Source organism: Lipotes vexillifer, unplaced genomic scaffold, assembly GCF_000442215.2.
Source record: "Lipotes vexillifer unplaced genomic scaffold, Lipotes_vexillifer_v1.1 scaffold240, whole genome shotgun sequence".
In the NCBI taxonomy this organism is placed as follows: Eukaryota; Metazoa; Chordata; class Mammalia; order Artiodactyla; family Lipotidae; genus Lipotes; species Lipotes vexillifer.
The window spans coordinates 7347996-7360145 of NW_006797481.1; the positions used below are offsets into that span (position 1 = coordinate 7347996).

General features: G+C 37.9%; 1 protein-coding gene across 1 annotated transcript in view; it reads right to left on the bottom strand.

The window, feature by feature from the left end:
- Positions 1-1549: 1549 nt before the first annotated feature.
- NHLRC2 (NHL repeat containing 2) overlaps positions 1550-12150 on the bottom strand; it is a 57616-nt gene continuing 47015 nt past the window's right edge. The window contains exons 7-11 of the mRNA XM_007469617.1: positions 9550-9781; positions 8871-8993; positions 7746-7955; positions 6284-6503; positions 1550-1967 (exon numbers count right to left, since the gene is read on the bottom strand). Coding sequence (XP_007469679.1) covers positions 1711-1967; positions 6284-6503; positions 7746-7955; positions 8871-8993; positions 9550-9781 — 1042 coding nt within the window. The 3' untranslated portion in view covers positions 1550-1710. The remainder of the gene's footprint in view (positions 1968-6283; positions 6504-7745; positions 7956-8870; positions 8994-9549; positions 9782-12150) is intronic.

Consider the following 12150-nt stretch of genomic DNA (forward strand, 5'->3'; position numbering starts at 1 on the left):
AAGTCATGATCTATGCATTTCCTTACTTCAGATTTAGGTAACTTGAAAAAGAGAAGTGAATAGTATGTTCAAAACTGTAGTTCAAAAAAATATAAAGCTATGGGCAGATGATCATGCTTAAAAAATTACACTTCAGATTGAGCCCTGGTTTTGAAGGGAGAAGGCATATTATGCTATAATAATGTCTATAAATATTTACTGAATAAATACGATTCTCCTGTTTTTAAAAATCTTGTAAAGCTGATTAAACCACAAACATGTTGAATCAGTTTTAGTAAAAACAAGCAGAGGCTCTAAAAATAGTTATAAAGAGAAATTATGATTAAAAAAACCTTTCAGTATCTTCCGGTGACTATTTCTTTTACGGTTAAAAAACCCCCACCAAAAAAGTGTCAGCAACTCACTGTATGTTTCAGCCTTCATACTTTAAAGTAATATATTAAGACCTATACATGTTAATAGCATGAAAGTGCTTCACAATGAAATATTCACTTTGAAGGCTTGACAGTACTTTTTAAAAACATCACAATAAATGATCCTAATTTAAATTCTGAATATGGGAACCAAAAAAACCCCCAAACCCAACAACATCTGCATTTAACGCTTCAACTGAAATGTAACCTTCTAAGACAACATACATACCCATTTGCATCAGATTCAGTGTCACAGTTCTTTAAGTGGTATCACAGACAGTAATGTGTCCCAAAGTCCCTTACTCCTTGGAAGTCATAACATTTCTGTGGATTCATCCGTTATTTGGTAAGACTGTTCATTTCAGAAAAAAGTTAAAGGAGTGAGCCTGTATGTCCTTAGAGACTCTAACTTTTAGAAATATAGAAATATATTTTCTGTATATAGAAACATACAGAATATTTAACATGCCATTAATAATGGCATGTTAAAATAGCAAATAATTTAAAATAGACTGAATAAATATATCTCAAATGAGAAAATCGCAGAAGAGAACAAAGAACATTTTTACCACCTAGGTACTCTTTAAGCTGCTACTGTGATGAAAAGACATTTTTGGGGGCCTAAAACAGACCTTGCACCTTGAATGGCAGGTGTCCTTATAATATGTGGACTGGATCTTAACTTCTGTTTAAAGTTATTGTGAAATTTACACACTCAGATGTGTTGCTTGATAAATGTAAAAAAGTTAGTTAAAATATTTGGTATCGGGGCTTCCCTGGTGGCGCAGTGGTTGAGAGTCCGCCTGCCGATGCAGGGGACACAGGTTCGTGCCCCGGTCCGGGAAGATCCCACATGCCGCCGAGCGGCTGGGCCCGTGAGCCATGGCCACTGAGCCTGCGTGTCCAGAGCCTGTGCTCCTCAACTGGAGAGGCGACAACGGTGAGAGGCCCGCGTACCGCAAAAAATTTGGTATCATTATTGTTATCAGTATTCACTGCAAATTATCTCATGATAATATTGTCCTATAATGTGGACTTAACTCTTGTGCCAAATAGCAGCAAAGATTACAGGATCATGGTTCAAATCACGGTCAATCACTTAGCTAGTACACAGTGAGAATGAAGGAATTTGTCTATAATAAATAAATAAGGAGCATAGCTTTATTTTAGTATCAGTTGCTAGAACTCAACAATGGGTTTCTGGGTACCCAGAGGCAGGAATAAAGTTTCTTTTCATAAATTACACAGTGATGGTGGGGGTTGGAGAACAGGAGGCACTGGGATGCTAGCCAGCTTGCTAAAATATATACTTGAGTTCTACTGGAGGTATGTAGTCTTGTTGTGTATCGGTTATTTTTAAAGGCTGACTGAACAAAATTCCCTTCATCATACAGGCACTGCTGTCTGCACTACAGTAATAAAGAAATACGCTGATAGACAGAACGGCTTCAAGTGATAAACAATCCCCAGGAATCTGCAGTGAGATTGTTGGTTGACTGGAAATGCTCTCTATCTCTCCAGATGGTATCTGTCCTTGAAGAAGCCATTCATTGCCTAGAAAATAAAAAGGTAAATTATTAAGACTGTATAAGAAGTAGGAAATTGGACAAACCTTACGAACACTAGATTCATTCAATCAACAAATATTTACTGAAAGCCTCTAAGTGCCAGGCACTGTGCTCTGTGTGAAGGATACAAAATAAGATATAAGAAGTTCCTAGTCTAATCATCTTGATGTCAAATTAAAATTCTTCCTTTGAACACTGTAAAATAAATTATAGTTATTTCTACTGAAATCCAGATGAATACTGCCAATATGGTTATAGATTTAAAATGTGATTATAGAATTTAAAATGAAAACTATTAATAAGTTCTAGAAATAAACATAGGACACTTCAGAAAATAGATCATTTTTACCAGATAAGTGTCTAGAAATATAATATGCAAACTACAAAATAATCTAGGGAATACAAATGTATGTACAACTCTGCAGTGACTTTCAAGACGATGAATTACTGAATATCCAAAGGTGGTAATAAAAAAAAGCCACTGATTTTTTTAGAAACAAGTAACACTGAATACATTATTCCAAGGGACTCAATGTAGAAAACGAACAGATTTTGTCTACCTCATTTTAAAATACACATAAAACTCCTCTGAGACTTAAATACATAGATTATCTATGTAACAAAAGTCTAAAAAACCACTAAAAATCATTAAGTCTTCTAGTATTAAAGTTTTTAAAATGTTTTTATTCACCCAGTGCCTTCTCTCAGAAGGCACATATGCGTCCTATTGAGGAAGTGCATACTCAGGCTGACACTCAGCATTGGCTATTAAGAGCCATCATTTGGGAAATGCAGGACCTGCTTTCCTGCCATCTTAAATAGAATACATTGAACGTAATCTAACGACTTAACAACGACTCGGGGCCATCTGTACAAAAACTGGACCATCTACTGAGTAGTGATGAAATTCCATGTCTCCTTTTTAGCTTTTCTCTCTTTTGACCTCAGGATGAGTCAACAGACTAGAGCACCTGCCTCTACTGGTCCTCTTCATCTCTCCTTTAGTTTATTGCTTCTAATATTCTGTTGACTGAAAAATTAAATCTGAGATAAATATATCAAATAAGAGTAAGGAGAATGTGAAAGGTTGAGAATCTAAAGAGTTATTAAGTGCAGAGCTTTTAAACAATTCTTTTAAAATTCTCTGGCCTTTTTGCTTGCTTCTGGACTGAAGAATATGTTTTATTTTAATGTTTGATTTTGTTAGATAGCAGGCTAGTGGGGGAACTTCTTATATGTTAAATGAAAACAGGAAAATAGTAAATTACACTATCTTAATGTCCAATTCTAGAAATAAAACATAGTGTTTCTCTAGATAATTTTTGGACACATCACATGTATCTAAAATAGACAGCTAAAAATAGCTAAGAATTTTCTCTTTAGATCACTTCACTTTCCTTTAATACTATCCATGTTTTGTACTCCAATAACTTGATACTAATTAACTTGTGTATTTGACAGTTAAACATGTTAATTTACCAGTATCCTATTAAAAAAATACTGTTAATTTTTCTGTGTGCGGTTAAAGAGCAGTTATCTCCAAATGATTCAGTGCTTTCAGACTAATGGACACAGGCAGAACAGTTAAACTGGCAGTTGAGGACTTGCTCTGAACCTACAGAGGACTGCGGAATGAATGGCCAGGGTTTGAGTTCTTTTCTGGCCAAACATCCTCTAGTACTGCATGGCTCAGCCCTCTCCTTTGTGGGGAGTAGATGGGGGTGATTTCCCCACAGGCTCAGTCACTCCAGAGCCAGCAAACTCTAACTCAGCGGTTCCTTCCGGCAGATCTCTCTGTTCTCTTGGTGTGGGTACCAAGCGGGCACTTGTAGGACAGTAGCTGCTGCTCTGAGAAGGTACCAAGGTAAGAAGGCATAAAGCCTGGATCTGGGTAATGTACAAAAGAAAAGTGTGTGAGAGGGCCTGAGACAGGAGGAGTCGGGCAGCAAATTCAAAACTGAGTGAGAACCTGTGAAAGAGCACGGGAGGCTAGGACACAGCGAGCACGGGAGGCTAGGACACAGCAAGATCACGAGGGACCGGGAGTCAGAATGTAGTTCTGGACCTACTACTGTTCACTTTCAAATTGTTGTCTACTCTCTTAGAGATGCTGGAAAGCACTGCTAGAAGACAAGCAGTACACTGATTACTTACAAATTCATGAAATCAGCTCACACTGTGATTCAAACACACACCCAAATCTTTACATAACTTACAGTAACTGAATACTTTCGAGAACAGACTCAAACAGGAAATGTTCTGAGATTAAAAGATCACAAATTAGTGACTGAGGACAAAGGCTCTGCCTGGACTCTAATCATAGTAATTCATCTGTATTTAATTACACATCCTCCTCCAACAATGTTTTTTCTTCTATTGAATGGCATACTTTTAAGCAATGGCTTTGGCATCCAATTTCTTGCAGCAAGAAAGTTAATGGGGCTCAAATTCTACCTTTGGAATCCCTAGAGAAGAAAACACAGCTTCAGGCTTAATAACTGGTAAGTCAAGTCCTAATGATACTACTGAAATAAAATGAACAGCAACTAAAAGCTCTAAAGCGTTTGACAGACGCTATCTGGAAAAGTGAAAGATAATAATAAAACCACCAAAGAACTGAATTAGAAAGAGTTTGTGTCAAGTTAATTCAGTTAAAAACAAGAATATATTAAAAAAAACTCAAGGGAAAAATCAATTTAATTCTTTAGAAGAGAATCTGTGAGATTTAGTGGTGTAGTGGTAATCATAATACTGGATCAGGACCCCAGAGACCTGCTGATTAAACTGCTTAGCCAATACCTACACTTCTGCTCCCTGTGCCTCACCTTGGCTGGAGACAAACGGCCTCCACGTGGACTAGCCTAACTTTCAATTCATGACAGCCAGCCTCAAACACAGCCTCCCGGCCGTTCAGCAACCACTGTACTTCCCTCATGCAGTCACCCTCCCACCTTCCTGACACTCTTCTTTTTGCAAACCGCCAAAACCTCCCCCACCACCTCTCACTCCCACTCTCAGCTGATGGCCGTGCTTCCCAATAATTAAGAAAACAGAAGCATGCGGAAGAGTGCTTCCACAAGCATCCACTCCACAGTTACCCATCTAGATCTCTGGGTCGCATACTGGGCCCTCCCTCCTTACCGTGGAAATGAGGTCCAAATTCCTGGCAAAGGCCAGCCTGCCACCTCTCCTATCCGCCTAAAGGATACCCCGCAACACATACCATCAGTCCTTTCCTCTACTGATCTTTGCCATCAATATAACAAACACACTGCTCTCTCAACTCCGCTTTCCCCTGCGGCCAACTGCTCTCTTTCCCCTTATCTTTTTAGCTCAGCTCCTCAAAGAGCTATCTATATTTGCTTTCTCCAGTTCCTCTCCTTCAATTCTTTTTTAACCTGCTCTAATCAGGCACCTCCTCCATCACTCTGAAACGGCCCTGGTCGAGGACATCAATTAACTATAACATTGAATCAACGATCAATTCTTAGTCCTTATTTCACCTGATCTATCGATCACACTCAACACAGCTGATTACGCTCCTTAAAACACCTGCTTCAGGAAACTACCCTCTTGGTTTTGCTTCTACTTGCTTATTCACTCTTCGGTCTTCCATGTGGGTCCCTACCTCCCTCCTTGATCTCTTTATGCTGCAGTGCTCTAGAACAGGGTCACCAAAGTATATAGTCTGTGGACCGGTGCTGGTTCACAAACCATGGTGAGTTAAGTACAGAAACCGAGAGTGAGGTTTGCAAACTTTTGTAACATCCCAATGCGTAACTGGTGGCTTTGAATTTTATGTCTTTAAAAAACTAACTTCGTTTTTAGGACTAATAACCCTAGAGCTAGTTTGAGATGGAGTAGCACAATGGAAAAGACACTACACTAAGAACCAGCAGAGCTGGGTTCAAATTCCATCTTTTGACCTAATTCAATATATGCCCTTCAGCAAATCACTTTATCTCTTTGAGCCCTTAGTCTCATTTATAAAATACGAGTCTTAAAACAGATGGTGTCCTTTGGTGCCTTTCAGCCCTAATATTCAAGGGCCTAACATTCTAAGACCACACGAGTCTGTCTCATGTAATAAATTTGCTTAATAGCAAATGGTGGCAATTATTTAATAAAAGAATCTCAAAGGCTAAAGAAAACTGCTGAAGTGGGGTTCGATCTGGATCTGTCTGTTTTACAAGACCTTCCTCAAATCCTGCCCAACTGTAAACATATCACAAATGAGAAAAATTACTAGATCAAATCTCAAGAATTTATGAAATATTTGCATTTGCAAGATTATTGTCATACCTTCAGCTGACAGAAACCAGCAACTGGGTGCTCCTTCAGTTAGCTTTGTTCCTGATGGGAGGTCTAATCTTAGCTTGAACTGAAGAGTTTGCCCTGGAGATGCAGCCACCGGGGAAAGTCTAATGCCTGGAGCAGATTTAGGTAGTCTGGGTAAGGTCTTCTGTTTTTCTGCTGGGAATGGGCCGTCCACCATGGCACTTTCAGATCTGAAGACTGGGAGCTAGAAAACAAGAAAATCTGTTTTTTAAAGCACAAGTACTTTATAGTATTATAGACTGACAGAGCTTATTTTCAGACTTCAGTACAAACATGAGATTCTGTGTCAAGGAAGCTTAATTGCCATTCTCTTCTGAATCAGAATCTGTTTACTTAAATTTCCTCATGATTATTTCGTAGGTTCAGAAAAATATTTCATCCTGGCCAAAAAACTGCCAACGTTTATGAATGAAACTGAATTAAATTAACTGTCCAATATGTTTATAGATAGCAGGAAATTAAAATTAAACTTTATCAATTTAAATGTAGTGGATATATTATACGCCCTCTTATAATTTTCATTGCCAACTATAAGATGTCATTCATCTTATATCAGAGATCTATGTCAAGAGAAATGACACTTATGATGGGAATCTGTGTTTTTATTTTTAAACACATTTTGGAAATTCCTAGAATTTTAGAAAAAAAACTCTTGCATTTTTCCAGGCAAATGTGATATATAAAGGGGTAACTTGTATTAGAGACCATATCGATATCTTTAAAATTAGAACTTACTTAAGTTTCTTCCAATCTTTTTTTTTTTTTTTTTTTCTTTTTTGCGGTATGCAGGCCTCTCACTGCTGTGGCCTCTCCCATTGCGGAGCACAGGCTCTGGATGCGCAGGCTCAGTGGCCATGGCTCACGGGTGCAGCCGCTCCGCGGCATGTGGGATCTTCCCGGACCGGGGCACGAACCCGTGTCCCCTGCATCTGCAGGCGGACTCTCAACCACTGCGCCACCAGGGAAGCCCTCAATCTTATTTTTAAGTCTTGAGAAACGTGGCTCCTAGAGCTTCCTTTAAAGATTATTTGGTAATGGATTCACCATAGGAAACAAAGATTACCCACTAGTCAGAGGATCATTAAAAAAAAAAACCCCAAGATTAAACAACCCAACCCACATAGTTTGTATGTGTAGTGTGTCAGTATGTCCATACATTTAAAAACAGATGAGTCCTTTTTTTTTTCCTTTTCTGAAAGTTCATCAGACTCTCTCCAACTTCTAGAATCTTTCTCAAACACTCTTGGCACAAATAGAATTTTTATTTTAAAAATAACAGGATATCCTTGGAATAGGCACCCACTCACTACTCTACCCACGTTTCACTTTCAGCACTAGAGATGGCCTAACCGAAAGTGCCTCTGTTGTTGCTGAGGATCTCAGAATCTTTCTTAAAATGATGCCCTTTAACTTAAAGATTACTTACCACAGAAACTGTTTTTGTTTCTAAGTCCATCACTTTAATTTGATGGTTATTGGTGTCCGCCACATATAATAACTGACCATTCTCTCCAATACACAAGCCTCCTGGTTCATTAAAAGTTGAGTCGGTAAAATTGGAACCGATAACATTACTTGCATCTCCAGTTCCCGCTAATGTTGTACAGTTTTTTGTTTCTGGATCCACAACTTTAATCTAAGAAGATAGAACAAAAATTTATATATCTGAAGCTCAACTGCACATTTGTAGTATGGAAAAGTATCATATTAAGCAAGCCAGGGAATTCCTGATTGACATTAGTATTCTTAATAAATCTCAGAAAAAGAACAGACATTTCCATATTTTCTTGAAAAGCCAAACATTCAAATTACAGTCTAAGGGGAGATATTTCATTCTGAGGGCTAAACACTATAAAATCCCCAGTTACATCCTGTCTTCTAGAAGCAATCTTTGATAATTTATGGAATTAAAAAATTTTTTTTAATGTTCTTCTATTCACTCACAATGGGACAGAGTTGAACTGACTTTCTTCTCATGAATATCTAACATTGGCTGAGGATTTGGCTACTTACGGTAAACTTAATGACTCCTCACTGTGTTTCAATTACATTAAATTCACAGTCTCTCATCACAAAAATATTAACATTTGGGTTCCACTGATTTTATAAAAAGGAAAAATGCGCCGTAAAAATGCAGTAGAGACAAAAAAAATGGAAATGCTGATGAAAACGGAATTATTTGCTAACAGGCGTGGCAACTGTGCAAAGGCTCAAAAATGTTCATTCGTTAGCTGACATGTTAATTTGCCTGCTACCTGCCTTCTCCTCATTTACTCAACATGTTACTAAGCAGCTTTAATGGCTTGCAATTCACAATTTTTGGCTACAGTCACTGGGAATTTGTTCAGTCCTCTCCCCCCAGCTCAGAGGACCATCACATCCTCTCTGCAAGAAAGGACCAAGAAAAGAACAGAAAGGCTTATGTACAGTTGTCCAAAACTGTCATTCCTCGCTATATTTTAGCGGCAATTGTAGGAGGCTCACAGATCTTTCAGCATTTTAAATACCAAAAGTGAAAAGCAGGGTATTATATATTTCTTTCAAGACTCACCTTGTGATTGTAAGAGTCTGCCACGTAAACTAAATTCCTTTTCTTGTCCCAAGTTACTCCAAGTGGGTGTTGAAGCTTTGCATTGATTCCTACTCCATCAACATCACCAAAAGCAAATAAATTCTTTTTTTTTTTTTTTTTAAAGAAAGAAAGAAACAGCATGTATTAAATTTTTTTACAGGGTATAAAGTGAAAATTAAGATAGCTGTATATGCTACTTAAAGGGGAAAAAGTCTGACTTCATATAAATAGGGTTGGGCATTTGACTGAAAGTAGAAAAACATGATAGAATTCTGAACTTGAATTAATTTGTGGTGCTTAGGAATTTTATTCACAAAAATCACATATCTGATCAGGAACAGGTCAAGTCTACTGATCTGGTGCTCTTTCCTCCCTACTGCCAAATATCTAATCTACATTTTCCCCTTGCTTGGTAATCAATATTTTATCTTTCCTTTTTCCCTGAAACTTTGACATTTATATATAATCGAGTCATTTTATTTTCTTAGGTGGTTTTGTTACTTGTATTTCTTCATACTCACATTTCCTTTGGTTTGACTTCCATTTTAACATGGATAAGCCAAGAACATTCTCCTTCCTAAATGTTATTAACTCTTCACAATTCAGAAAATCACAAGCTTGTTAAGCAGGCACACCACACCAGAGTACTTTTCATTACCATAGGATCTCTCTCTCCTCCCACAAGGTGCTTCACTGCTCCATCTTTCAGTGAGACGGTTCTCACTGTACTGCTCTCACTATCTGCTACAAACAGGCAGCTCCAGGGATCCTCTGAGGCCAGAGAAAGACCTGAAGGTTGGGCAAAACCTGCTTTGTGAGGATATGAGTTATTTCGATTCTCTTCATTTCCACTTCCAGCAAACCGAAGGCAGGTTCCTTTTTTTAACTCACTAAAAAAGACAAATTCATAGGTGAAGTCAACATTGTTATACTGTGTCCAACTTCATTAAACAAATGAATGTAAATGATGAAATCAATGGTAACAGCATTATATACAAAAAAATAAAATCCAGTGATCTTGGCCTAAATTGTGCAAATCACCTTTCACTGTCATTTCTAATCATTAACTTATTTATCCACTGTGTAGAGACCTTTCTACCTTTTTTTATTTTTGACATACACAAAAGTGAAACTATTCTCAATGGCAAGACAGGAAATCACTGACAAAGTTAGAAATATAAGAATAAAGATCATATCATTGATAGGATAGTTTTTTTTTTCCTCCAAGTGATCAGAGATAGGTACAGCTAGATCCCACCTTTACTTCCTGACCTCTTCTTAGCTTCATGCAACATTAGGTTCTGAAAGGGAATTAAAAAGATCTAGGTAACCTTTTCTAGCTCTTGATAGCTTAAAGCTTAAATTTTCATTAAAAATGTTTTATTTTCTTGTATATAAGTAGAGACTAGAAAAAAGAATTAAAAGAATAATTTGTGAAAGATAGCCAGGTACTCATTTTAAGATAATAATATAAGATGATTACACTGCTTTAACTAATCGATTGTACAAATCCATTTCTTATATACAGTAGGGAAGTTTCTATTTAAAGGACTATCGTAATGATTCCTTTTGTAATGCAGAGAAAGTTTTATACCTTGGCTTCCAAGTTTATGTCAGAGGAACTGTAAGGAAGACATGGTAACGTCCTGGGTTGAGGGAAGGGAAGAAGCTGACTTCAGACGCAAAATAACGAGAGACTATATGTGTATCATTTCCTAATAGGGCACAACATGCAAAAGTCTAAAATGACCATCATATCATTTACTAGTTGATAAGATCCCAATGCTAACTTTGGTAGGGGGGCCGGGAGTGGAGGCAAAGGGATACAAAATGTATAAATACAGCCATTTATTCAAGGAACTCGTAAAAATAACCTACTCAGGGGAATACATGTAATAACCAATATGTCAAACAAATAAAGGAGTTACAACAATTTTAAAAAGGAGTTCCCTTAATTAAAGGTAGAAAGAGTGGGGAGAAACAGTAACTTCTAAAAGCTCAGGAGTTATTACCACTTGAAGATCAGTAACAAAGATAAAGCGTCCTTAAAAATTATAATACAGCTCAATGTGATCCAAATGGACACTTTACTATTGCAAACAAGTGACAACTCTACTTATGTGGAAATTTAGTCCACTCTTGACCATCTAGGTCCAAAACAGCCATCGCTTACAACAGCATATTCTGGTCATCTCTGCTACTACTTTCTTCCTCATCTTATATGTTATCGGTCCTGTCGCTGTTTGGGCTACTATCGTCTCTGGCCTGGATAATAGCAATCGCCTCCTCACTTGTATCTCTGTCTCCAGTACTGTCACATTCCAAATGCTGCCAGTGTCCTTTCAAAAACACAAATCTTATGTCACTTCCCAGCTTAAAATTTTCTATAAAGGTATGCAGAATAACGTTCAAATCTCTAAAAAAGACTCACAAGGCACTTCATGATCTGGCTGCTACTGACGTCACTAGGGTCATTTCTTGCCTGGAAAACCTCCACTCCTCTGAACTCCTTTCTACTCTCTTGTCAGGTTTTAGTTTAGTACCATCTTCCAGGAAGCCTTCCTTGATACCCCAGATCTTATTTATATCAGGTGTTCCTCTTACTTACGTAAGGGACAACTTCCATTTAAAGGACAACTGCAGTGATTCCTTTTGCACACACCACCTGTACTTCCCAACTATTTTTGTTTGCTGATCTGATTCTTCCTCTGAAAACCCGCTGAGGACAGTAACCACATCTTTTCATTTTATTCTTAATATAGTAAACATATCATTTCTGCCAAGCACAGTGCCTAGTTTGCTTAATAAATATTTGTTCGATGAATGATTAAATGTTGCAAAACATCGTACAAAGCAACACACACATATACACTCTTTAGAATATCTGATATTTTCGATTACCTATATAACTGCCCGTTTCTACTGATAAAGGTAACTGAGGTGACTGACACTTACTTTCTAGGGTGGTTTGACAGTCTTTATGGTCTATGACTTTCATTGATTTATTTCTTCTGCAGACCCTTACTGAGCTCCTATCATGTGTCAGATACTGTGCTAGGTACAGGGGACACAAAAGTGAATGAGAAAGGGTCTTTTCCTTTAAGAGGCAGTCTACTAGGAGAAAACAGTTATGTAAACAAATAAGTGCAACCAAAAACAGGTGAGACAGAGAGGGGTGAGAGGGAGGGAGAGGGTAAGAAGGGAGAGATGGGAGGGGAGGGCGGGGAAGGGAGGGGAGGGCAGGGAAGGGAGGGAAAGA